The 27,102-nt window shown below is 46.4% G+C and overlaps 1 protein-coding gene across 13 annotated transcripts in view; it reads right to left on the reverse strand.

Annotated features, from left to right (window-relative positions):
* The window catches only part of BRD4 (bromodomain containing 4), a 130,282-nt gene that overhangs the window by 58,347 nt on the left and 44,833 nt on the right, over nucleotides 1–27,102 (reverse strand). For 6 of the 13 annotated variants that reach the window (XM_059732441.1, XM_019486233.2, XM_019486229.2 and 3 more), the window contains 4 exons: nucleotides 15,489–15,619; nucleotides 15,169–15,277; nucleotides 4,451–4,769; nucleotides 1,263–1,400 (listed from right to left, as the gene is read on the reverse strand). In XM_059732441.1, the coding sequence (XP_059588424.1) occupies nucleotides 1,263–1,400; nucleotides 4,451–4,769; nucleotides 15,169–15,277; nucleotides 15,489–15,543 (621 nt within the window). In that variant the 5' untranslated portion in view covers nucleotides 15,544–15,619. The remainder of the gene's footprint in view (nucleotides 1–1,262; nucleotides 1,401–4,450; nucleotides 4,770–15,168; nucleotides 15,278–15,488; nucleotides 15,620–27,102) is intronic. The other 7 variants (XM_019486254.2, XM_019486261.2, XM_059732443.1 and 4 more) reach the window with 2 other exon arrangements.

The raw sequence follows: 27,102 nt of genomic DNA on the forward strand, positions 1-27,102 counted from the left end.
CTTAGCCTCTCCCCATAGGGCCTGCCCTGCTGACCCCTGATCATGCGGGTGGCCCTCCTCTGGACCCTCTCAACGCTGTCCACATCCCTCCTGAAGTGCGGCGCCCAGAACTGGAGACAGTACTCCAACTGCGGCCTGACCAGTGTCGCATAGAGGGGGAGGATCACCTCCTTGGACCTACCTGAGATGCATCTGTGGATGCATAACAAGGTACAGTTAGCCTTCCTGACCGCATCCCCACACTGTTGGCCCATGTTCATTTTGGCATCAATAATGACTCCAAGATCCTTTTCTGCCTCTGCACTGATGAGAAGGGAGTTCCCCAGCCTGTAGGTCTGCTGCTGGTTCTTCCCATGTGCAGTACCCTGCACTTACCAGTGTTGAAATCCAACCTGTTCTCATCCGCCCACCCCTGTAACCTGTCCAGGTCTGATTGCAGCCTATTCCTCCCTTCTAGCATGCCCACTTCTCCCCACATCTTAGTGTCATCTGCGAATTTGAACAGACTGATTTTTACCCCCTTGTCCAAGTTGCTGATGAAGATGTTGAACAGTGTGAGCCCGAGGACCAAATGTCAAACCTCAACCAAGTTCTCCAACTCTGATTTAGAGAAACAAATCCCTCCTCTCCACCAAGCTTCTCTCTTATAAATGTCCTGCTCCCTCCTTATGAATTTCTGGGGTTTTGGGTTCCCTTCCCTTGCCCCAGTTTGTTAACACTCCTTCTGCAATATGGTTCCCAGACAGTCTTAAAATGGAAATAGTGACTGGGCCCAACACTGCTCACTACAGCACCCCACTTGTCACCCTTCCCTACTACCAAACCTAGTCTCAAGCATCCCATTCTCTGAACTTTTAGTAAAGATACAGAAAATAAGAAGGACAGATCTACAAGGCCGCTCTTGTTGGACAAGAATGTCTCAACATTCCCTCACTCAGGGCTGTGCTTGAGATGCCTTCCAAACAAGAACACACAGTTCAAATTTCTGTTTTAAGAAATGAGAACATAGCCTGTAAATTCAATTGACAATTATCCAATAATTCTAAGAGAATGCTGAGGAGGCAAGGCCAGACTGGACTTGCTCTCTCTGCATGAGAGAGATCTGAAATACTATAAAATGAAAAACAATCACTTTGATTTAGAAGCCTTGCTAACCTTAAATCCTTTTATAGGACTGTTACAATAAGAAACATGTGAACCTACAATACAGAATTCTGAAACCATACCAAGATTGTGGTAGATTCCTTTGGCAGACTTCCTACCTTATTGTAGATGTAACAATTTGTAAACATTGTATTGAAGTCCTGGATACATTCTTGAGCATTCCAGTAATAGTTATTCTCCAAGCGTTTCTTTATTGTTCCCATGTCCATAGGAGTTTTAATAATCTTATAATAATCCTGCAACGATTACAAAAGGGTAAATGTCAGTTTGGAACCCGGAACCATCACAGAAGTCTGGTTCATACAAAGTGCATTTTACTAGTACTATTAAAGTTAAATGTAATGCTTCAAAACAGAACTAAGATGCAAGCTAAACTTTACTGAAGACCCTCATCATCACCTAGGAGATGGGAAAGTTTGTGTGAAAAACAGTTCTCAAGAAACATTGCGCTGTGCCTCTCAACAGAAATTTACAGAGAGTGAGTTCTACAGAGACTTTCAGAGAGATAATCAGCCATGTTAGCCTGAAGTCAGGCAGAAGGCAAGTGAAAAGGTGCACATTATATATACTTATTGAATCAGAGATGCATAAGCTTGAGAGCCAAAGCTCATTTCATCAGATGTTTATGCATTTTATAGACTAAACTGAATCAAAGTGCAGACACTTTCAACTTCAACTTCCAAACTGACTTTGAGAAATAATACAGCAGGAAAGGGAAATAACTTCCACTCCATCAGTGTTCACATTGTGATTTCCTGCTCTCTACAACAGGTGAAGACCACACGATTAAGTGAGATTCCCTTGTGTTAGAGCAGGGATTCTCTAACCCTGGCACACAGCACTATATCATCTGGCTTGCAGGCTTCCCCATAGATTTGGATATTTGGCAGCAGGGGAGTGGTGGACCTGCTCCCCTGCTACAAAATTTCCAGACCCATGGAGAGCTCTTTGCCCCAAGCACTAAATAGGATGCCTGATCCCAGCACACTGGGCCAGGCAAGGGCAGCACCAGGCCCCAAGACCCAATCATGAGGGGTGGGAAGGGGCAACACTAGGCCTGCAGAACCCAATCCTGGCACACAGGGGACAAGAGGGGGTGGGTCCCAGGTCCTCAGAAATCTCAGCACACAGGGGGTGAAAGGGGACAGTGCCAGGCCACGAGGACACCGTCCAGCACATACCATTCATCCTGCCTATGGGGCCAAAAGGTTGAACATCACTGTGTTAGAGCACTTTTGGTAAGAAGTGCCATACTGGGTCAGACCAATGGCCCATCTGCCACTGTCAGAGGCAGGATACTAGGCTAGAAGAGCACTAAATAGGGTCTCTTTACGGTGACCTACTCCTATTCAATACTCTCCCTGGCATCTACCATTATAGGTCTCAAAGTGTTAGAGGAAGCACTGCCAACCATTCTATTTGATAGCCATTAATGGATCTATCATCCATAAAATGTACCCAGTCTTTTGGACCCTGGCTATGTTATCTACCTCCACCACTTCCTGTGACAATGAATTGCACAAGTTATATTTTTAAGTAACATGCAGTTACTCTCTCGTTAGTTTTAAACTTGTCACACTCATTTCCATGGGTGCCTCCTAGTTCTAGTATTCTGGAACTTGGTGACCAACAGTTCCCTGTTCACTTCATCCATACCCTTCATGATTTTATGAAGTTCTATCATATCCCTTCTCCCCCCCACCCCAGCCTTCTGCTTTCCAAACTAAGCCATAGCCTTTTTAGTCTCTCCTGGTATGGCAACTGCTCCAGGCCCCTGATCATTTTGGTTACACTTCTCTGTATCTTTTGCTAGAACACAACAGTAGTTTCATTTCTAAGTAATAATTTCTCTGTGCAAGTTAAGCCACAAAAATGTACAAATCTGGTTATCTGGTTTCAAATGGAACCGAACAAATTATATAAACCTTGCCTGAAAAATGAGCATTCTTTTATTCCCAAATGTAAACAGCCCATACTTCTAAAATAATATGACAGAACAGTGGAGGAATATCAGATTTACTACCCCTGTAAAGTCATCCTGCTAAAAGGAGCAGCAACAGATGCTCCTACTCTAGCTGGAGTTTTTAGAAAAAAGGAACATCTTTTGTTTGTTTCGTACAGCACTGGTGTCTTTTGCAAGTGCTACAAAGAAGGCCCTGTCCCCCAAAAAACATACACAGTCCACTATCATGCAAATAACTGAATACATTTTTAAAACATGCTTTATGAAAAAGCAAACTTATTTAATCCCTACGATGCATTTCCTAGAGAAGAAATGAAGGCAGAAGAATGGAGGACAAATCTCTCCTAGTAAGCAAAAGGAATGAGCAAAGGTTTTAAAAATTTGTGTGTGCAGAGAGGCTTCCATGGCCACATCTAATTACAAACATAAAAAACCACTTTCTACAAAAGAGTTCTCACCCTTTGGGCTTTTTTGCCCTTCTCTCAAACTTCTCATGTTGCCTGTGCTCCTGCAGAAAAAGAAGGGAAGGGAGCAAGGCACATGCGTCTAACCCCTGTAGACACACATTCTCCAATGAAGAGACAAAGTTCCCATGTCTCCTCTCCATTGGGAGATGTCAGTTAAGACTAACTGCAAATTCGATAACATACCCAGAAGCAATTTTGAAGGGGAGCAGACAGTAAAGCAGTCAGCATGTAAGCAGAAAAGGACTTTAAGCAATCTACTAAAAACTTATGTTTAAACATCTCCCTTCATAAAAAATGCTGGATATTACTGAACAGTGCTAGGAACCACTACAAGCAGAGCTGCAAGCAGTCTGCAGGCTCCAGTAGCACCAGGGGTATTCTAGCCTCTACCAATGCCTCTGCTTATTAACACAAGGTAGAGGGGATCAAGCAAGAAACTGTGAAGAATGCAAGACTTTATAGAGAGATATAAAAGAGTGAGTTCAAGTCCAGCTTGACAACAACTTTACTCTCCTATTAATTCTTGCTACATTAACCTACCTGGGCTGATAAATAAGAGGGAACAATTTTAACATACTAAACTACTCCAAAAATACATAATCCTACTTGGTTTTCTGTCTACTTCCTAGCCAGAAAGGCATTATTCCAAAATTATAAATATGCAGGCCACCCCCACAATCTACAGACTAGCTGAGTCATTGAAAGTTTCCTCCTCCCTGTCTCCATCTCCCAAAAGACAGATTCAGTGATTCCAGAAGCAAGGAGGAAGTCCACTAGACACAATGTGCTTCATGCTTTAGAAGGCCACATAGTGAGTAATCCAAGAACAGCAGCAGATTTCTCAATCTGTACTTACAGGGAGGTTTAGCTTGACAGCATCCACAGGCTGTTGGAAAGGCCACGCGAATTGATGTTTCCATAGTGTCTTGAGCACCACTTTGAGCAGATACTGCAGTTGGTTGGTCTGTCGCTTGGGCTTGTTAGGGTTGGAGGTCTCTGGTGGAGGAGGGTTAACGCCTACAGTACTGCCTTGCTGAGGTTGGGCCTGTGACTGAGTTGTAGACATTTGGGTAGTTTCTAGTCCATCCCCCATTACTGGTAAATTTCTCAGTCTTGTCCCAGGGCCACTCTCCACAGACATGCTATTGATCCCATCGCATTCCTCGCCAGGCACTCTGCAAAGCAAATGCAACAGTGATAACTACCAGGCAGCATACTACATGCTGCTTAAATAAAAAGAAGTGAGTAGATCTCTACAGTTTTCAGAGGTACCTGGATGTCTCTGTGACAGCCTGTACCCAGCATACGTAGAGCAAATCAGTAAAAGCATTGTTGTTGTTTAGTAGCACCTATTAGCTGAATGACTCTCATATTCCTACACTGAAAAGCCATCTGGAGCCATTTATGGTCTGATTTCCTTCTTTTCTGAGATGTAACTAGCTATTTTCTTCCAGGTCTTTACAGAGCATCTTATCACTCCGTTTGCCCATGTTGGAGCAAATATTGCCACTGAAGAACCCAGAATTAAAATAGAATATTCCAGCCCTACTCTTAGTAACAGCCTTGCCTCCTGCCTGGTCTCAGAAACAAGAACAAAATTAGCAAGGCATCATTAGCACCTACTCAGATGAGGTTTGATTAACTTTACCATTTAAATCCTTTTATCTTCTGTGAAAAAGAAGAAATTACATCCTCATAGCAAGCTCTATGCCAGGAGTCAACAACCCCCGGCACGCATGCCGAGCGCGGCATGCGAGGCCATTTTGCTCAGCACACTACCACCAGCCTGGGCTCTAGGCAGCTGCTGCCAGCCACGAAGCCCGGGCTGCTCCCAGCAGGCAGCTGCAAGCAGACTGGGCTCCGTGGTTGGCAGCAGCTACCCAGGGCCTGGGCTGATTGCAGCCAGGAGGCTGCAAACATCTGCTCCAGGCTCCAGCATTAGCTCCATACCAGCGGGTGCACGTGCGCCTCGGAGCAGACGGCGCAACCCCAGCCTCTCCCCAGCTGCTGGCACAGAGCTGATGAGTAGGCTCTGGAGCCTGGCGCAGCTGTTCGTAGCCGGCCTGGTCTCTAGGCAGCTGCAGCAGGCTGCAAACAGCTGCACCAGACTTCACAGCTCCAGCAACAGCTCCACGATGGCAGCAACTGCACTTGGACCTCAGAGCAGATAGCGGGAGGGCTGTGCTGCCTCAGGCCCTATCCCCACCGTCCACTCCAAGGCATGCGTGCACCCGCTGGTATGGAGCTGATGCCAGAGCCCAGAGCAGATGTTTGCAACCAGCCCAGGCTCTGGGTAGCTGCTGCCAATCACAAAGCCCTGTCTGCTTACAGCGGGGATTGCAGCCACCCAGCCACCTGCTGGGAGCAGCCCAGGCTTCATGGCTGGCAACAGCTGAGCCCGCCTGACTCCCACCCACTCCGAGCCCAGCATTTGGTTCTGTGCATGTCTGCCTCTGTCTGGTTCTGCGCGTCTGTGTGCACACATGTCTGGTTGCAGATGTTTGTGCACATGTGTCTGTTCTGGTTCTCTCCCTGCTCTCCTTTCTCTCTCTTTCTCATTGCAACATGCTCAACAAAAAAGAAACACAGAACAAATGTAACATTTATGATTATTAAATATACTAATATGCAGTACGTCCTACCATGTACCCCCCACCCCCTAATTTTGTTTTTCTGGCATGCCGGCACTCCAGCACCTTCCAAGGTAGACATTATGGTTTTTTCAGCACTGGCCAAAAAACATTGCCTACCCCTGCTCTATGCCTTCCTACCTACTTGTCTACATTAAAGAGAGAAACTGAGCTGGGGTCAGCTAACATTACTTATCACAACTAGTCTTCCCTCTCTAGCACAGATGCAGGTTTCAGCTCAGCCAGCTCATCAAAAATGTTAGCTAATCCCTACCCAACCACAATGCGACAGCTAAACTCAACATTAATGCAAAACACTTTTCCTAATTTAGACCAACCTTAAGGGAAGTGTACCTTAAAAATATCTGTAGTGTTTTGACTGGACTAGCCAGCAGATGTAAACAGAGCAACCCATCTGCTTAATCTGCTAGTCCCTATCACTTAATATTAAAAAGATAAAATGCTTCAAGCTACAGAGTTCTAACAGACATTGAATATTTTAATTTAGCAACTTAGTCTCAGTTTAGCTTTGTCTCTTTAGTGTGTTCAAGAACTCCAGGAAGCCAGGAAAGGAGCTCTGGGAACAGATCAGTGCTGCTCATCCATCTTATTAAGTATTTACTGCCCAGACATTTGAGTTATTCTAAAGGCTAGTCCTTCTCCTTGTCCCCTAGTGTTACATGAAACAGCTGTGGTAAATGGGAATAATTTACATTCCGATAGAGGCTATATGGCTCCCATCTGGGCAAACTATGCCTCTGGATTAAGCTTCTCCCTCATAACTGCCCAGCTATTCACACTAAACATCATACATCACACCACCCTCTTCAAGATCCTCAGCTAGCCTCCAGCCTCTGCTTTAAATTCATCTGCTTTTTCTTTCACGCCTATTACATGTAGAAGTGCTACAGCTAAACGTACCCCATTCACAGACATACATACAGGCCTCTGCCTGCTTTACTACTCCATTCAGGAAGAGCACAGACCATCTACAGATGCTTCCTCAGCCTGATAAAGGGCGTTTGTCCCCAAAAGCTTGTTATGAAGAATTTTTCCAACTATATGAGTTGATCTAATACAAGATATCATATTTATCCATCCACAGACAGGAAGCTTTTCATCCTGAAAAGCAAGACATGCTAAGCAAACATCAAATGGCTATGCTGTTCAATCTCATCTTGCCATCACTAGACAGCAGAGGACAACCATGGAAAAGTGGCTATTGTGACACTTTAGCGTGGCACTAGGGACTGACCATGGTTCTCCCCATCAGGAATGCACCTGAAGTCTTTCCACTCCACAGCTCTGTTGTGATATACCCCTGTCCATAGACTGGTCTCAGGAGAGAGAGAGACTTCTCACTCCAAGTCTGAGGGTCAATGGTTGGAGATTTGCCTTAAACATTTTTTTTCAATTCGGCTTCTAATTTGTCCAGGTTACATTCCACAGTACCTGTGGCATGAGAAATGAGGACTGCCTGTTTTTAAATGACAAACCTCCCCTTTTAACTGGCCATCCAAAAGCATTCACTGCCTATCACTACTTTGTCACATATCATGCCATAAAACTTTACTTCAGAAACTTTTTTCAGATGCTAGAAGATGTGCATCCATCTTCCATGACTTTCAGCACAAAGACCTCCTAGATACCTAGGCTTGGCAGGATTCTTAAACCTTGATTTCACCTCACAGTCACAGACAGAAATGAGGAATAGAAGGAGGTCACAGGAGTTTAGAGGATCAGTCTTTTTAAAGAGGAAAACAGTAAGTGGGTGGGTGGCCTAATGACTCATCAATTAAGCAATTAGCTATTTGTTCACAAGTACCAAGACATGGCTGGAGGGAAATACAGGCTGCTTAAAACCCTACAAGAGGGGGTAGAGAGCAGAAGAGCATTAGAGCTGGATGGAGAAACATGTTGGAAGCAGTGGCTGGGAATTCCTGATGCCTGAGTGGGACAACTTGGCTGCAGAGAACCAGAAAGAGACTGTAAAGAGGTAAAGCAACCTCCTGGTGAGACTGGTAAGTGGAGAGAAAGACTCTAATTAGAAAGGATACACATTTTGATGTTTTCTTGGCTTTACCTTGTTTTTTTTGCCATCCTGGGAGCAGAAGTTCTTTACATTATTAATTTTATATAATAGATAAAAATAAATGCTTAAAATAGACAAACATCAATATTATCTGCCGAAATAATTTTAAAAAGAGAGAATCCTGCCAAACCTAGACATACTGCATCTAATGCAACAGACAGCCTAATTAAACTGAAGGTATTAAACCATGAGTGGGCAAAATGCAGCCTGCTGGCCCTCAAGCAATTTATCCAGGGCACTGCAGGAACCTCAGCCCCACCCAGCTCAGTCACAGGGGGCAGACCAGACCAGGCCGGAAGCCCCACCTACCCTTGACATATATGTGCTGCCTGGCATGGAGCACAGCCTGCCCTATGCCCACGCACAACTCTTGGGCACACCAGGACTTGTAGCCCACGGGGCCAGGCAGGAGTGGTATGGCAGCCAAACTCTGCTTCCTGGCAGCCCCTGCAGCAGCAGCTCCTTCCCGCTGCTACTGTCAGTATCTCCATTGCCACCACCAGACAGAGCCCTGCTGTCTGGGGACCCCAGTCCACCCATCACCACAGGCACCGAACAGAGCAGGTAGGCAGGGTCTCCACGGAGACCAGCCTGAGACCCCCCTACAGGCAAGTGGGGAGTGGTGTCCAGGAGTGGGACAGGTGGGCAAGACCAGGGCCAGGACTGTGGGGCAGTGACAGCTCAGGGCTGAGGCCTGAAGCACAGCTAATGGTCCCCTCCCCATACTTCTCTGTGATGGGCACCAGTTCTGTTGCAGGATAATGCAGGCAGGGGACTGCAACTCTGCCCCAGGCCACAGCTCTGAACTATCACCACCACACAATCCCGGGTCCACCCACTCCCAGACATCACTCCCCACCTGCCCATCCAAGCAAGCCCTAGCCACAGGGGCCTGGGCCCATCTCCATCCAGTGCTCCCAGCAGTGGATGAAAAGCAGATAGGCCCAGGGCCAGATAGGATTAAATCTCCCCCTTCCCCACATCATGCCAGGCAGTGTAAACAGCCATGACAGGGAAGAGGGGTGAGGCCAGGTCAGCACCAGCCCCACACCCTAGCCCTCAACAGCTTACCAAAACTCCTTAAGTGGCCTTCCAGCCCCAAATAAGTGCCCACACCTGCATCAAATGGACAGACCAGAAATAAAAGATGTTGCCAGGGAAGCTGTATTAATTATACAACTTGTCTAGTAGTCAGGGAGGACAAAAGAACAGGAATCTACAGACACTTGCATCCTAGCCTGCTCTGGACAGCTCCCGTCATCCCAGGATAAAAGGGCAAGGTACTAGACAGCTTAACTGTCACAAATATGAATTTGTGCACCCATAAAATATTAATTGGTCTGCCTAGTAAAAAACAAATTGTTCGTTTTGATGCTTAGTTTCTCCCTTGACAGTGGGAATTCCCCCCCCCCCAATAACTGGGGGGGTAGAAGTTAGGGAAGAGTTGTTGCCTAGCTAAAGTATAATCAAGGGGTTCAAGGAATTGCTGCTGTGGCAGGACGTACCATCCCTACAAGGCATGGTATGAAGGAGCCACCAAGGAAGGAAAGCTGTGCTTCAAGCTGGGGAAGCAAGGACTGATGAAGAAACTGAAGCTAGCTGGGATCAGCCAGCCCCAAGTAGATCCTGAAAAAAATGCTACTGGGAGAAAAAAAAAGAGAAGAGTTGCATGTGATGGGTCTGAAAAGAATGGCTGCGTGCAACACAAGGCTGCAAAAAAAAAGACATCTTCTAATCTGCATTTGTTTGTTGACCAGATCTGGTCTAGAATGCCTTCTTTCAAGGGTAGATTTACTTTTTTCATCTTTGACTTAGTAAGATTATAGCTAGCCAAGGAATAGAAATCCATCTAGCCTGCCATGCTGCAACTTGCTCCGCAGCAATTTATTATAATTCTTCCAGCCTGTCCTGGAGTGTTCTCAGAGTGTTTCCAAACTCTGGCAAAGTACATAGCTGCAACATGTCATGTCAGTCAGTAGAGGGTGCTGACACTACACAGAAAAAGAGCTCCTACAGAAACGTAGCCATGTTAAAGACTTTGATGATCCATGAAGGGGGGGGGGGGGGGGGGGGGGGGGGGAGGAGAGGAGAGACAGGCACACAGGTGATTACAGGGAAAAGGAAAATTGGGACATCAAGGCTGCATTCTTGGTAGGGTGACAAGCAACAGTTAAATAAGGAGGGAGAAAGAGTTCTGAAGCAGCTTGCTTGGACAATCTGAGGCTGTTGGTGCCAAATCACAGAGACCTATGGGGAGGGGAATTTGAACGTGGAGCCAGCGAAACAATGGATGAACACTCAGAAGTTGTTTTGACTAGGCTGAAAGAGAAAACTGGCAAATGATGAAATTACCACCAAGGAAACCAGAGAGAAGTTAGATAGTTGAGTAAAAGCATTAATTTTATGGCAACAAAGAAAAAGGCAGGTCTTAGAAATGCTGCAGATGTAGCAGCAAACATCTGGATAACAACTAGATGAGAGAAAATGTACAAGTTATAGGCCAGTACTAGAGAATATAGTGGTGCGGCCAGAAGTGATGGGATGTGGCCAGAAAGTGCAGGGAGGGGCCCACACAAGTCTTGGCCATACTCAATTTATGCTGACAGAACATGCAAATGCTTTGAAAAACTGCAAAAGTTAAAAAAAACAAGGTTAAAAAAGACCAATGAAGAAAAAAAACGTCAAATGGAAAGAGAAGGAAATGCAGCAATCCAGCTGTAAAGGACCATGTTACGACTGCTGCAACAGGGTCTGACCAAATGAAGTAAATATGGCCCTGGAAATTATGTTGGAAAAAGCAAAGCTCCTCGAGGGTAGCTTACAGGTGCAGGTATATGAAAAGAAGTACTCCTTTAGTGTCACACATGCCTGTTATTTTAGCTCTGCTGAAAAAGGGTATAAAGCTGCAAAACTGCCTTAAGTCACAAAGCTCCTATTTCTGTTCTTGACCTGTGCCTCCAGGGTATGTCACCAACTCATACTGCATCAATAAAATCAACCCGAGTGGGTATAGAGAGAGCAGAAAGGGTGAGGCTCCACCAGGAGACATGCTAAATGAGTCATCATTTATGCTGCTAAACACATCTAGGAACAACAGCAGAGGCTGGGTGAGCCAAGTAGTGCCAGGGAGTGTTGGGCCATGCGTAGCATTCTAGGGACAAGTTGGTGCTTCTGTATATGACACTCAAAGGTGCAGGTCATTTTTAAAATGAGAAGAGAGCCAGCATGCTGAATAAGCTGTCTAAAAATGCTTGTTCTCTGTATCTGTTAGAGCAAAAAAAAAAAAAAGCTTACGCCACAAGTCTGAGACTATTGGTAACTAGCCATTAAATGGACTCAAGATTCCTTTAAATGAGCTAATTCAAGGCTGTTTGTGTTCCAGCACCATACAGTGAAAGGGTCCTTCAGGGTCCACCTTGTTTTCAGGTGGGTACTGGGATGCATCTATAAAGCCAGCAATCACTCACTTGCAACTCCTAGAGACTTAATTTTCTCAACATATACACATGAAAGCATGATCCTATCCACACTTGGAAGTTTAATGCAGATTATTAAGGTAAAGTGCAAATTCAAAACTGCTGTTTCTGATTAGCTGTGTATGTGGACACACTGGGTGCATCCACACATGCAAGCACATGCACTTGCAGCAGATCAAATAGAAACTGTGCAAATCTGAGCCAGGGCTTTTTGCCTCAGCACGTGTGCTTGGACATGCACTTCGCTGTGGAGCAAATTACACCACTTGGGGCAATATAACCCTGCCTGGCTCCTCCCGGATCTGCAGCCAGGGGGGAACTAGAGCCTGGGGCCAGCACCTCTGCTGTCCTCAGCAGTATAAAAAGCTGCCCTGGCAAGCAGCTCAGGGCTTTTCGCTCTCAGAAGTTTCTGGGGCCCAGCCACTTGGTACCTGGGGACACTACCCCATGTGCCAGCCGGACTGCTGCAGCAGCTTCCCAAATCCATTTTTAAAAATATTGTGGAAAAACATGGATTTTGGGTATTTTTAAAAATGGATTTGGGATGCTGCTGCAGCAGTCCAGCTGACACATGGGGTAGTGTCCCCAGGTACCAAGTGGGGACCCTACCTACCTATATCTAGACAAGAGAGAGACAGCAATCAGTCGGGCAATGCTTTATTGGGATATTTACAATGTTAAAGCAAAGTGGAAGCCTACCAGTCTCTATCATCGTGACAAAATAAATTCTAAATACCTATATGTGTTGATGTGTACTTTTGGTTTTCTTTGCACATGACGGGTGTGTGATGGGTGGATGTGGTGTTTGCAGGAAAGGGGTGGGAAGGAGTGTGGGGGAAGGCAGGTGAGTGTATGTGGAGGGATGTGGGTTCGTGTGTGGATAGATGTAGAGCGATTGCTGGGGGAACTGTGGGTGTGGGAGACCCTTGTGGGGGGCTGCTCAGGAGGAGTGGGTCCCCTGGCCCCCACAGGGTGCAGACCCCCACCCCAGCACATGGAATGCATACCCCCCCTGGCCCCAGCTCCCCCCTGGAGGGCCACAGCCCCTGCCCAGGGCCCCAAGGCACCCTGGAGGGCCACAGCCCCCCTCCCTCCCCCACAGGGCCCATAACTTACGTTTTAGCAGCAGCAGTGGGAGTGGGGCACTCTGAGCCATGGTGATAGAACCTGGTGCAGCATGCAAGGACTGCACAGCAGGGCCGGCCAGCCAGCCCTGGGGACCATCTGCTGCCCAGCCAGGCCAGGCCCTTGGTGACAGCACCCAGCATGGCACATGGGGACCACGTGCTGGGCCCAGCCAGGTCCTGGGGCCCCTCTGCCACCTGGCTGGGCCAGGCCCATGGCAGCAGGACCTGGAGCGGTGCGCAGGGACTGCGCGCTGTGTCTGCTGGGTCTTGCTGGCCGTGGGGCTGCTCCTGTCACCCAGGAAGGCCAGCCCGGCAGCAGGAGCAGCCCCACTGGCAGTAGGACCTGGCGGCAGGCACCAACCCAGGTCCCTGCGTGCCACGCCGGGTCCTGCCAAGGGCCCATCCTGGCTGAGCAGCAGAGAAGCCCCAGGACTGGCAGGACCCAGCTGGGCACGTGGTCCCCATGCACCATGCTGGGTCCTGCCTCTGCCCCGCTGTACTTGCAGGGGGGTGGCACACGCAGGGACCCAGCCCAGCCCCATGTGGCTCACTAGTCCAGCTTTGCACCAGAATGGGTCACACGGCTCTGGGAAACGTGGGTCCTGTGTGCGCATCCTGGTGCCCTGCAACCCACTCCGGTGTAAAGCTGGACTAGCAAGCCACATGAGGCTGAGCCAGGTCCATACCCCCTGCAGCCCCAGGGACAGCTCCCCTGCCATCCCTCACCTACCCACACCCATGACCTCTCCCCCCTTACCTTGGACAGAGCTGGGGGCCGGTAGCAGCAGGAGAACAAAAATGAGACACTCTGGCTGATACCAGAGCATCTCTTTTGGAGGACTGACTCCCTGGCATGGCCTGGGACTGTGCCTTGCTCCGCTCTTCTGCAGAGCAGTTTTTTTAGACCCCTGGATATCCAGGGGTTTAATTTTCTTGCAGCGTGGGGAAACTTGTTTTGTTCCTGCACATGCCTCTTGCCCCACTTCAAAGTGGTTTGAGACGGGGCAAGAGGCACGTGCGTGCTCCTCTGGATGCGCCCACTCATTCCAGAAAAAAAACACCTTGCTTGAGTGCCTACATGTGAAGCTATGCAAGAATAACTCCAGGTCAACAAGAATATTAAATTCTTGTCTATGCCAGAACCCCAACCACCTGAATGATTTGTATTCATCACATGCCTCTACAGCCAAAAAACCCCAAACCAGGCCATCTCTACAATGGACAGAACACCCACCCCCATGTATTTTCAGTTTAACTGACTCACTCCTTCAGTGGTGAGACTGAGCCAGGAGGGCCCATTTGTAAGTTTAGGGGAAAAGTAACAGCAGCAGGTTCTTTCTCTACCTGAGTCTCCCCCCCAGGTGTTTTCAGAAACGCTCAGGAACTCTTAAATACCACTTCCAGAAACAACTGAGGGTTTTGGGAGCTTGTGTCTGAACAGCAAACTGAAGATGCAACTTTGTCATACAAATACCAGCCTATATTACACACTAACAACTGTGTAGACAAGCTGGTACAGCCTGGCAACCAAAGTAGGTACACAGGATCCCTGGAGAGCTTGTGGACTGGCTGCCAGCCCATGCTGTCATGCCTCCACTGCTACTGTTCCCTGCATTGCCTGGGTTAAGATACACTTACCTGTGCCACAACTGCACTTTCATTTTGTGGTTCATGTGCAGCCTCAAAGTCAGTGGGACTTAAGTGACCAAAATACTTATGGTGAATTTTTTAAGAGTAAATGCCATGCTTGGGCAATGATTACAAACAGATACATTTGACAACATCCATTATACACATTAGTCTATCTGCAACAAGTGAGATCAAAAGCAGTTACCAGCTCCCCAGAGGCTACTAGAAAGAAAAGCCAGTGCAAGTGAAACACCTCCACTCTAAAGGAATCAGGGAATGCAGCACTAGTCCCAAGTAAACAGGAAGCACTGTCCTTTCTCTGGTTTTAGCCTGAGGTTCTCCTCCACCTTTTTGTTCCTCTCAGCTGTCTCCTACAGTAAGTACCTGTGACTAGCAGCGTGACTCACCCCCAAGTGCTGACTCACTCCACCAGCAAAGGAACCCAGCCCTGTAGAGTGCCATGACCTTAAAGCCCTCAGGTCATTTTACTGTGAGAGTAGGCTTCTAGCACAAAGATAAATATAAAATAGGTGCATTTTAAAACCAAGTGCTGGTTTTCTAGTTTTAGAAAGACTGTTCCAATTCCAGGACATGTGTATTATTAACTAACTTACACTTACAATTCAGTGAAGGAATGCTTAAAGTTTCCGTCTTCCCCAAAATCCAAGTGTGCTTTGCTGAAGTCACACATGTCATTTGAGGAGCACAATACTGCAGGAATGGTGCCAACTGAAAGAAAAGGCAAATGTTGTTCATTATTAGCAACTTAGTTTTGTAAGGTAAAATTTAAGGTTTTGCCACATATAAACTGTTCTCAACCGCTTCACACATAACTAAGCGAACATGCCAGCTGCTGCCCTTTGAACGGGCTCCAAATGCAGTGTGCCACACCCTAAAAGCCCCATTGACAGACTGCAGCTCCAACAATACAAGTACCTACCACGATTCGCACAAGTGCTGTTCTGAGGCCTAGGAAACATTTTCTCAGGAAGCATCTTGCTGCTGTTGCTTTTGATATACAGGATGCTGGGATCTGTGTGTTCTGGAAGGCTGAATCTGGCAAGCCATCTTCTAGATTTCAAGGACGACAGAAAAAACTACTCGAAGCAGCATTCAGTAGCAAAAGCTCACACAGTACACCAGCCAATTTGATTAACAGCTGGCCCAACTTAAGGAAGCTCAACACACAATGATGCTGGGTTGTTTTTTGGGGTTTTTTTTGGGGGGGGGGGAGGGGGGAGGTTTAACCACTCCCCAAAGTCATTCATTACACAACAACCCCTGTATTATACTTGAGTGCCCTCCGTCTTACACCAATTCTTCTCTCTAAGATGTTTATGTCCACTTATTTCTTTTGCAAAGTTTATACACCTATACTTGCTTTTTTAAATCTCTGCCTCATTACTGAGTTTTTACTTTTTACATTTGTCCTGGATTTTTCAGCTGCTGCTTTCTTACTCCATTCTTTTAAATCACCGTCTTTTTGTTCATGAATGTGTTTTTTTTTTCTCCTTTATCATGTTATCCAGCAATCATGAGGCCTTTGCTTACTATAGCTTAGCACAGGGGTTTTCAACCTTTTTTAGTTGGTGTACACCCAGTGGCTGGTTGAGAAGTGGGGGAGTACTCCGTTGGCCTGTTGATGACAGGGAGGGGAAGCCTGGAAGCAGTAGTGAAACCATAAGTGCTGGCTGTGTGCAGCACTGGCGAAAATAAAAGCAGCGGCAGTGCATGGCAGAGCAAAGTGCTGGCAGCCCCGCCCCCACTGCATACCCCCTGGGGCCTTCCCAAGTACCCCCAAGGGTACGCATACCCCCCGGTTGACCACCCCTGGCTTAGTGTAACTATGGCGTAATGCAGTGATTCTCAACTTTTTTGTACCAGGATCCATTTACAAACATCCATGCCCAGTTCTGAACCAGTGCCCCTCACTCCCAACCTGCTGCCCACTGCCCCCAACCTCCCAGCATGTGGAACAAGGGGTGGGTGTGTAGGAAGTGGGGTCCCCAAGCAGCCCCTTGCAGGCTGGAACTGTGCTGGCCTAACAAGGGAAAAATCCATGGTTTCCCAGGTTTCTCTCCTTTAAAGGAAAATCCATTTTAAAAGTTTGTTCACAATCCTTTCATATATTCTTGTGACCCACTTGTGGGTCACGACCCACAGGTTGAGCAATGCTGGTGCAGTGTAACCAGAACTCCTATAAGGAAGTGCTTTACTCCCAGGTAGCATTCTTTTACCAAGACAAGGACTTAGAGAGTCAGAGGTTAGACTGCAACCAAGGGTCTCTTGGAAGAAATGAATCTTGTAATTAATGACCGCTGCATAATGCATAAGCACAACATCACAAATGCTAGTTGTGTGGGCATCCAAGACTGGCATTTTCTAATTTCCAAGTACCTGACCTCACAACCCAAATAATACTGGGCTAATAAGGATCTTTATTTAACAATTCCAGGTTTTTGAAAAAGGGATGAAAAGAAGTTCTATTACACATCCTTGTAATAATCACTGTCTTAGAAACCATCAGCAACCTGTGACCCTCTGAACTTTCAGCATTCTGGTAGAGCGCCACTACTGAAGATGGCAGCAGTCTTGCTCACTGGTCCATGGCTGTTTTACTACAAGAAGGAAGATAAGCTGTTGGTCCAGTGTTTGAGCTGAAGTGGGAGAGGAGAGAGCCAGAACACTAACCCAAGCATAGCAGGCTTCCTCCCCAAGGTCTGCTCACACTATTCAGCCAGGAGTGGACAGGAATCTTGCCCTTTCAGAGGCCAGGTTGAGCTGAGGGTACTCAAGGCTTTTGAGTTCTTGGGCTTCCCCTTTATAAAGGCAGGAAGCCCTGGAGGTGCCTGGCTGGAGGCATTCATAGCACACTTGGGCTGTATTAGAGCTATAAAAAGGTCTGGCCCTAGGACAGCAAGGCTACAGTGCCCTGAAGCAGCAGATCCCCAAAACCTGGGCTTCTCAGCTGTTCACCATATGAGCTGGCAGGAAGCCAGGACAGTTTCCCATGGCAACATGTCTGTCACAGCAAAAATCTGTTGAAACAGGAATTTCAACAGATCAGTGTTTCCCGCCAAAACAGCTGCATCCCAAAATGCCCCTCCAGCTCTATTTCATACTAGCTCCACCTCTACTAAGCAGCATTGTTATCCTTTAATGTATGTTGTTCAATCTCTTCTACTACCACCTGCCTCTAACACACACTAGATTGCAAAGGTATCCCTTGGGTACCAAAGTGGAAATGTGGGGAACAAAAAGGGAAGGAAGCGCTACAGTTTCCTGTTGCTGTTTTCACCTTGGCAGTTCCTACCCATCCCCTCAATTCCAGAAGCAGCACGTCAAGGGGTTTGTGCAGCTCAATCCAGAACCTGCTGAAATGGCAGCATCTCTAACCTGCGTGCTGTGCAAACATGGAGAGACAAACAACCCACAGAACCAGGTGCTCCAGCCCCTAGCCAAGCTCCAAGAGCCAGCCAACATCCACGACAAGCAACCCACATACTTTCCTAACCCCTAAATCCCAGAGGCATCCTCCACAGCTCTTTCCCTACACTTCCTCCCAGTACTCAAAAGCACCTGTGACGTACTGAATCCTACCATTTGCCACAAAGGATTATGGAGTTTGGTTTGATCACAGTAATAAATGTAACACCCACAAGAATTCTTACAATAAATCATGACTGCTGAGTCAGATGGCAAAAATAAACTGAATAAAGACTGCCTTTTAATATCAGAGTAAGAAGTGTACACCAACAGACTTAATATACCAGAGATAAGTATGCAAACCATTCTGTGTACAAAGAATGTTTTCTAGGTTGTGGGTTGGCAACACGTAGCCCACAGGCCAGATCTGGCCCACAGAGCCATATGATCCAGCCCATGGATATAGGGCTTCTGCAGCTGGACTGACCCACTTTGGGTCAGAGGAGCTGGCACTAGGACCCAGCCATCCCTTCTGCTGCTTTCCCCAATAAACTGCACAAGGAAGCGCCCACCCTTTTCCCTACAAAAGCATGGGGAAAGTGCCCACAGCCAGCACTTGTCCCAGTGGAAGCAAGGGAAATCAGCTACTGCTAAAGCCCCCCCAGTGCTATGGAGGAAGAGGACCAAGTGCAGCACAGAAGGATTAACACATGGACTGAGCCATGGCAGGACAAAAATCTGCCCTTGGAGCTTGAACCACACTCCACACACCCAGCATCACCCAGCTGCAGGGAAATGCTGTGCAAAGTCCTGTGTGACCAGCCCCAGTCTCCAGGGTGGACCTGCAGGTGGGGACGGCCACAGCTCCTACCCCAGGCCTGAGGAGAAGCATGTCCTATTCCAGCTACTGCTTCCGTTGCACTGGCTGGGGATGGAGCCTGTAGATGTGGGGCAGGGCCATTAGGGGGTGCTGGGCCCGGGCCCTCAGTGAATCTTAATCCACCTCTGAACTACAGACACTTTCCCTGCGCTACCCTACAGTGGGCAGTTTTCCCTGTGCAGCTGCTGAGTAAAGCGACAGTGGTGGTGGTTGGGTCCTAGAGCCTATTCTCTCCCCAGCTGCTCATCCGCCTCTGACCTGCACTGGAGTACCTCTGGCCCACAACCTGAAAAGTTTGTCAACTCCCTGTGCTAGGCCAGCCACACACAGGGAAGGCTGACTGCTGGGTGGATGCATCTCCCATTCCTTCCCCCAGCAGATGAAAAGATTCCATTAGTTGGGGGCCACAGGAAAAGTGAAGGTGAGAGATACTGAGCACATGATTTATGGATCTGTCAAGCCAAGCCCAGGTATGTTAAACCAGAGGTGTCAAAGACACTTATTTGCCCCACAATGCTATCTGCGGACCTCTGGCTGACCCCCTCATGCCACATACAGCATGTTCCAGACTGACCCTGCATGCTACAAGAAGAATGCACCAGTCCCAGTCCCAAGCGCTGCATGCAGGAATAGTCCTCGGTAAATTCTGCATGCGATGTGCTGCACTACACCCATTTCAGGGCTCACACATTAGATCCAGCAAGCAAGGCCAGTTCAAGGCACATGCTGCACATGGACCCAAACTGGGCCCACAAAACAGCCTCACGTAAGATGTAGAATGCAGGGGAAGTCCAGGGCATGAGCTGCATACAGTGTACTGGATGTGGGCCTAAACTGGGCTCTCAATCCGGGGCACATGCTGCATGTGGGCCCCAGGCTGAGCCCACAGGCTACCAGGCCTGTGTGCTGGATCCAGGAGGCAGCACTGGTCCAGGTCACAGTCTGCACATGGTGGCCGTCTGGGGGCATGGACAGCATGTTTCACACAGGTCTGGATGAGGCCGACAGGCCAGCCTCATGCACTAGATCCTGCATGCAGCACCCATAATGGCCCAGCCCTACAACCTGGATGCAATGTACAGGGCCAGTCTATGTGCCCAATCTGGTCCATGGACCAGCCCCAGGCCTCTCGTGTGGCCTGCACAACCTGATGAATTGACACCCCCGAGTTAAAAAAAAGTCCTGAGCTGGACTAGGTCAGGTGGCAAACCTTCTCAAATTTGATTTGCAGATTTGTTACATGGGACTTGGGAAGAGGACCTTTGTTTTTGCTTGTTTGCATTGAAATAAAACAACCTATGGCAAATTTATATTTCTAGTACTGCTACTGCCTTCATGATACCAACTGCAGCCTAAAGATAAACTGAAAGGCAGAACTTCCCAAGCGGTGCTTCCAGGTTTGTCTTATTACCCTGCCCTGCGCCACTAAGACAAGCCTGGAAGCATCAATTACATTAAATTAAATGGGTGAAAGGGTACCATGGCTTTCAACAGCAGGGCAGGCTGGGAAACCTCACCAGACTACACAGGCAGAGTTAACAAGCTGCTACTCAGTCTGGTGCAAGCTCTGGTGAAGGAAAGACCTGAAGGTACAATTTGACAAGCACTAATAAAGGTTACAGAGTTCTGGATTGTGCCTTCTTTGTTTTTTTTCATCTTGTGGTTAACAAACTGGGCTTGCCCTTGGATCTTTTGAATTTGTGCACTCTGAACTAGCTGTGAAATTACTTGCCTCATCTCACAGCGAGGGGTATCTTGACTGCCCATCTGATTTGAAATTAGTTTGTGCATCTGATAAAATACCAGCATATGTTAATATGCAGAGAACGTATGGGGAGGGGATCTTTAACAGCCTTTAATTGGGGGGGGGTGGGGGGGGGGGAGGGAGAAATCTTTAATAGTCTTTATTTGTGCATCAAATAATGGAAAAAGTGGGATTCATTCAGTTGTACGGTGCTAAAATGAACAGCAAAGCTGGACCAAGTGAGATGTATAACCTGCTGCTGCTGAGCCAGACACTGGATCATAAAGCTAGGTTGGTCAGAAGGAAAGGTGCCATTATGTTTGCATGCAAGAAAACATTGCAGAGTACAGTGAAATAATGGATTTATTTCTTATTAAGTAATGCAGTAGCTGCCAAAGGGTGAAAGGTAACATGTCTGCTACTGGTTGTGGGCTTCACTCGAGCAAGAGAAGAATCCAGGGCTCCAAAATGAGCTGAAAAACAGGACACATAAAAAAGGAAAAGCTGAACTATACAGCTATCAGGTGGCTGCAAAGACAAGCCACTTCAGTTTCTATTTTTCAGGCAGTTGCCGAACATATTGGGGGAAAAACCACTGTGTACAGAATGAGCAGCTATGAGCTCAAGTTTAATTCTGGGTACAGCTGCATGTTAAGGAATGAAGGTTGGAAACATTACTCATCTATTGTTCACGTTTATAAATCAGAAAAAAAGTAAAACCTACCCTAGACACCCAGGAGCTTTCTGCGAGTGAAAAACAGTGATGTATAGGAGCTTCTTATTAAAAATTCTGGCACAGAGAAGGAGAGGCCAGACAGATTTCCCACTTTGAGAGTAATCACACTAGTGGATGCAGCTAAATCATTGCTCTTACTGAATTATGGAATTCTCCTGAGCCTGCCCCTTCTGGGAGAAGTAGGTCTAAATCAAAATGCTTGGTTTCCTCACTATTTACACCTGGTCTTCCAAAACACAGGCACAAACCTCTCCACCAGCATTAAGTCAGTTTATTTTGGCTTAAGATACAAACAACAATAACTAAAGGGGTAGACAAGGTAAGTACTTGCAGTATGGTTCTTCTCCCCCATCTCCACTACCTGGCACAGCTTGACACCACCACCTCAGGTCTCCCATGTGAAGTAAGTTTAATTTCCTTGATGCTGCTAGGTCATTTCTTAACAACATGCCCCAATGGTGGTCTGTTACTTATCTTTAGCGTAGCACCTGCATAAAGCACTGGGAGCTTAATAGTTATACCACAGTGATCTTCTCCAAGGACTAACAACAGGGCTTTTAATCAGAGTGATAACGGGGCATCTTCACAGATCTAAATATAGCCTAACTTAAATCAGCCCTTCAAATCCAGTCTCAACTTTTGCAGGCTTAGTGTTAGTCATGGCATATAAAACCTGGTTAACTCAAAAATGAGTAAACATAGGTACCCTAATGAAAACATTACCACAGCATTTAAGACTCATTTTGTTACCAAAATGAGACCAGTGAGAATTCAAGTTTCAACTTAGCAGTGTTATTCATTCCTGAGTTTATAGTGCTGTAAAGGGATGCATGTGTATGTGCATGTGTTCACTTACAGTATGAACAACCAGTGCAGGTTTCTGCCTTATTTTTGTGATTTTATACTTTCAGCAGGCACACTGTCTTTCTACATAATATAGAAAGCTTTGAACATGCCTATGAAGAATCTCACAGGGATAGATTTGTACGAAGAACTAGAACACAAGAGGAGTAGGCAGTTTCGTACTGGTTGTGCAGTGCTGTGGGTAAAGAAAACAAGATTTTCACCTAGTTGTGCAGCTCCACAGCTGCTTTCAGCACTGTTTGTTCATTGCTACACAGTTAAATTACATAAAACACAGACAGATCTTCAGAAGCCAACCTGTCTATATTTGTAATTACTGTTGCATGGATACCTACCAATTTTGAGGTTCAAAGAATTTTAATTGCATCTGAAAATAACTGAATTAAACATGCCTGCAATTTGCAGATATCAGGCCTGGTAAAGCTTCAGCTGAAAAATTCACCTGGCATTTATTAGGATAGTATCAGAGCACAATTACAAATCATCACTGGTTGTACCATCATTCTTGAATGGCACAATTCCTCAAATGTAATTGATAAACATGCATCTTTATTTTAGAAGAAAAAAACCCTATAACTAGAGCAATAATATCACTGAAGACTGAAATGCTTAGTAAATCTGAATAATACTTAAAAGTGGGGAGGATGGGGGGGTGCACATGTGCAAAAATGAAAAATGTTACTTTCCAATAAACAGAAAAAGGCTTTAGAGAGATTCTAATGAGTTATTTTTCACCCATTCACAGGAGTGGTGAAACTGCCTTCTCAGACCATATAGCCGAGACAGAAACAAGTTATTTTGACAGGCACAGGCCTGTGGCAGACCTAAGACTAGAACTCTGAACTCCCATGTATAGGCCCAAACTACTCTGACCACACTTCCAATTACTGGCAAAAACCTTTAAAATATTTAACCTTATGTAGCTACAGGGATGTTTAAAGACCCAGCAATAAGCATCAAACTGTAGGTCTATTTAAGTACAGGTACTCCTCACTTAACGACCTACCTGTTTAACAACCGCGCGGACTTACGACCAGCTCTCCGAGCAGTCGGTATTGTACAAAACGTATTGTGGAAACAGCAGCACGGCGTCTCAAGCCAAGGCACGCAGTATCAAGGGGCGGCTCCTCACTTATCGACCAATTCGCTTAACGACCTATTCGCAGGAACGGAACTCGGTTGTTAAGTGAGGAGTGCCTGTATTTATCCATCTTTCTCTTATGGAAAAACTCATGTCAACTATACGCATCTAATCTTTACCGCAGGTCTAAACCTGTCCATAGCTTCTCTGTTCAGATGTAGCTTCCACAACTGTCTGGGCATCTGCTTGTAACAAAAAGACAGTAAAACAGGGTTTGCAGTGACCTGCTGCTTCAACTGCACTGCAAGAATCCTTAAGGTAAGCTACATAATAGATGTCAAAGCTTTAAGATCCGAGGCCGCAGAACGGAAGAAAGCTTTGCAAGTTAGTACAGTATAATTTAGTAACATCTAGCATTAGTGTAGTACTCATGGACTCCTTTGTTCCAGACCAGGGGTGTCCAACCATACAGTCTGTAGAGCCGTGCCATCTGGCCCCCACTACTGCCCCTGGGTCTGATCAGACCTACACAAGGCATTCCCATGGTGCAAGGCAGTCCAAAGGCTGGATCCAATCTATGGAATCTCTCCCCTTTACCTTTCCCCAGCACGCCCATGTAGCAACTGGAACACAGCTTGTGCAATGAGGCATCCACTCTGCAATGCTACACAAGGCACCTAATTCCAGGCACTCTGGGACCCAAGCTACACGTAATGCTTATAGGCAGTGTGTGCAGCATAGGTCCCAGAGCTGCCAGGGCAGTCACCACGTGCAGTGCAGCTGGTGCTCCAGCCAGCCTGTACAGTACACAGCACTTGTTCTGGCTCCTCCAGGATCTGCAGTGCAGATCCCAGACCAGCTGGAGTATCCATCAGATCACGCAAGCTGGGAGGAGGGGGGTGGAGATCCATGGAGCCCAATGTGGTCCACAGACTGGCCCCATATCACTTGTCCAGCCCATAGGGCCAGATGAGTTTGAAGCCCCTGTTCTAGACAAATCAGTATAAGCCTCAGCAAGTCTCTCGAACAAGATTTAAAAGCCTCTTGCCCCTTGTGACCATTAAACATCCAGCAGCACCTTTGGTAAGAATCTGGATGTTTAATGCAACGCCCAAATTTCTAGTTGGGTCAGAGGCACAAATTTGTACACAATCTGTCAATGTAGTAACAGTGATTACATTAACACAGTTGCTGCAACATAGTGACATGAAGAAATTTAAAGATGTACCATATTTAAACAGCTGGAAATAAGGGTTACTTTCCATAAATTACCAGCAAGTCTTCCTTGGACAAATATTCAAGAATCCACAGCTTAGGTCAGCAGTAGCCATTGTAAGTAACACTTGTTATCTGTTGCCCTTCACTTGCATAGCCTTCCTGGGTGCCATTTAAACAGTTATCATACACCAAAGAGGATTCATTTGCAATCCTTGGCTATAAACACAGAGTTTAATAAGGTCCAGCTACTAATAGTTAATTTTCCCCAATTTCTTGATAATTCCTTTCAAGAGAAATGGGGTGAGCTTCATGTAAAACTATACAAAAAATAATTCTTACACCACTAAACTTGCATTGGATACACGTCCATTAGTTAAGCCAGTATCAGCACAATTTCACCTCAGAGGTACAAGCCCTCAAACAAAACACTACTACCAGCTCATTCAAATTCACAGCAGACCTGCCCCATTTTCATTACGCAATGTGTCAGTGAGGAAGCACAAACAGGATTACTTTTCCATCTGACGGATTTAGGCAGCTGGTGAGAACAGCATTTGTGCCACCAGCCGGACTGCATTGTCTGGAACAAATCCAACAGTCACACTGTTATCAGAATCCTTAATTCTTGCTCTTGTGGCTGTGGAAGCTGCCCTCTACAGTTACCTGCATGATTTTTCCTCTCAAATGAACCATACCCATAGATCTGGTACATGGCTGTTACTGCTCGCCAGTTTAACAAAGGCCTGTCGCCCCACAAGATGCAGACTGCTCCATGCTCATGGTATGAACTCCTAAAACTTCAGAAATTAAAATATGAGAAAGTCCTAGGGTCCTAATCTTAAGTGCCTGAAATGGGGCTTCCCCTCTTCTTCCTAAAGAGGACTATCCATATCAGAAGACCTCATTGCTAAACGAAATAGAGAAGTCACTTACCAGTAATTCAAGTTTAATGTGCAATGTTCATATGCACCTTCCACTATGGGTATGTGCACATTAAGGACTCTAGGTCAGATTTTCAAGATAACCTTCCCCCCACCCCGGTGTATTTCTGCCACCAGCTCAAAGAAATTGCTCACTGCCAGACTGTCATCTAGGAAAGGGTAAGAACTCTAATGCCTTTCCTCCTGAAGTGGTTAAGAGTCCTCAAGACTTTCTAGAAACTGACCAGGAGGTCTGAATTTGTAACGGTCTTACCTACCATAAAGCAGATATATTTTCAGTGGCAATATGTAACAGATGTGCTAAATAAGTGTCCTGAAAACAGAGCTGTAAGCCAGTGTCCTGGTCCCAGGGATAGGATTATCATGGCTAGAATTACCATCTTGAAAGTGTGCTTGTAAATGAAGGAGTTAAGTTTCCTTAAATCCAAGACTAAATGCCATTCGCCTTTGCATTTTGGGACCAAGCAGCAACTGCCACAAAACCCCTTTCCTGTGCATTGCAGAAGTATTTCTGCAGATAATAATGCTATAATAGAAGTAACCTCCTGCTAAAGCAACTGTTTCTGAGAAGGGCCCCTTTAAAAAGTGCTGGAAAAATAGGTTAGGATTAGGCAGCATATTAAGCTAGACTGTTTAGCCAGCACTGTCAATGTCTAAGATCCACTGGGGCTGTCGTAGTGCAGACCCATGCAGACCAGAAGTAGGCCATGCAGTTGCCAAAGGGAAAGGAAGGCGGTGATAAAGGCTCAAGAAGCTGAATGCATCAAAAGCTTCTTGCTTCCAAAAACTTGTTGAGTAAAGGCCTACAGGAGAAGAGTTCTTCCTCTTTTGAAAGTCAATGCTTCCTCTTTTGAAAGCCAACACTTGGAAAAACAGAACACTAGAAAGAGGCTGTGATGGTCCCTGGACTGAAACATGGCTGCCGTTTATGATCCCTCTTCAGGACAGAGCTATAAAACTTGAAGATCCCAAAAAGCAAGCTACAGCCCTGGATTCATAAGTATACATGTAGTGTTTCATCCAGTTTAGAACTGAAAAGCTTTTCCCTTTCAAAGGGAAGGTCCTCCACAATATATTGCAACTCCCTAGTAAATGCATAAAACTGAAGCCAGGACAAGTATCTCATGAACACAACAGTGGCAATGGTCAAAGATGCATTATCAGCTGTGCTCAGGCTAGCTTGAAGCAAGACTGTAAGAGATTCTCTCACTAACACTTCAAAACATACAGATTCTCATCTCATACCAGATAAAAAAAAAAAAAAAAGCCTGCTAACTTGCAGCTCAGAACACAAACTTTTTTCCCTCAAAGAATCCAGTTTCTGGCTCTGTGTGGGCATGTAGAGCAACTCTGCTTTTTGCTTTAGTCTGGAAACTACAAAAGAAGAAAGCAAAGGTTGAATGCAGACTCTACATGCCTAGAAGAGACCTGACAGTTTTGAATCAACTGCACAGGAGCCTAATCAAGTTAACAGGAACCAACCATACAATTCTTTAAACAAAGAAATAACCCCCCCCCCCCCAAAAAAAAACACATGCACACACACACACACACACACACACACACACACACACACACACACACACACAAGCACACCCTCGCTGACAGAGAGGACTATTTATACTGGGGTGCAAACTGCTGGAATATACAAGCCCTTATGTAGG

Source organism: Alligator mississippiensis, chromosome 8, assembly GCF_030867095.1.
Source record: "Alligator mississippiensis isolate rAllMis1 chromosome 8, rAllMis1, whole genome shotgun sequence".
Lineage (NCBI taxonomy): Eukaryota > Metazoa > Chordata > Crocodylia > Alligatoridae > Alligator > Alligator mississippiensis.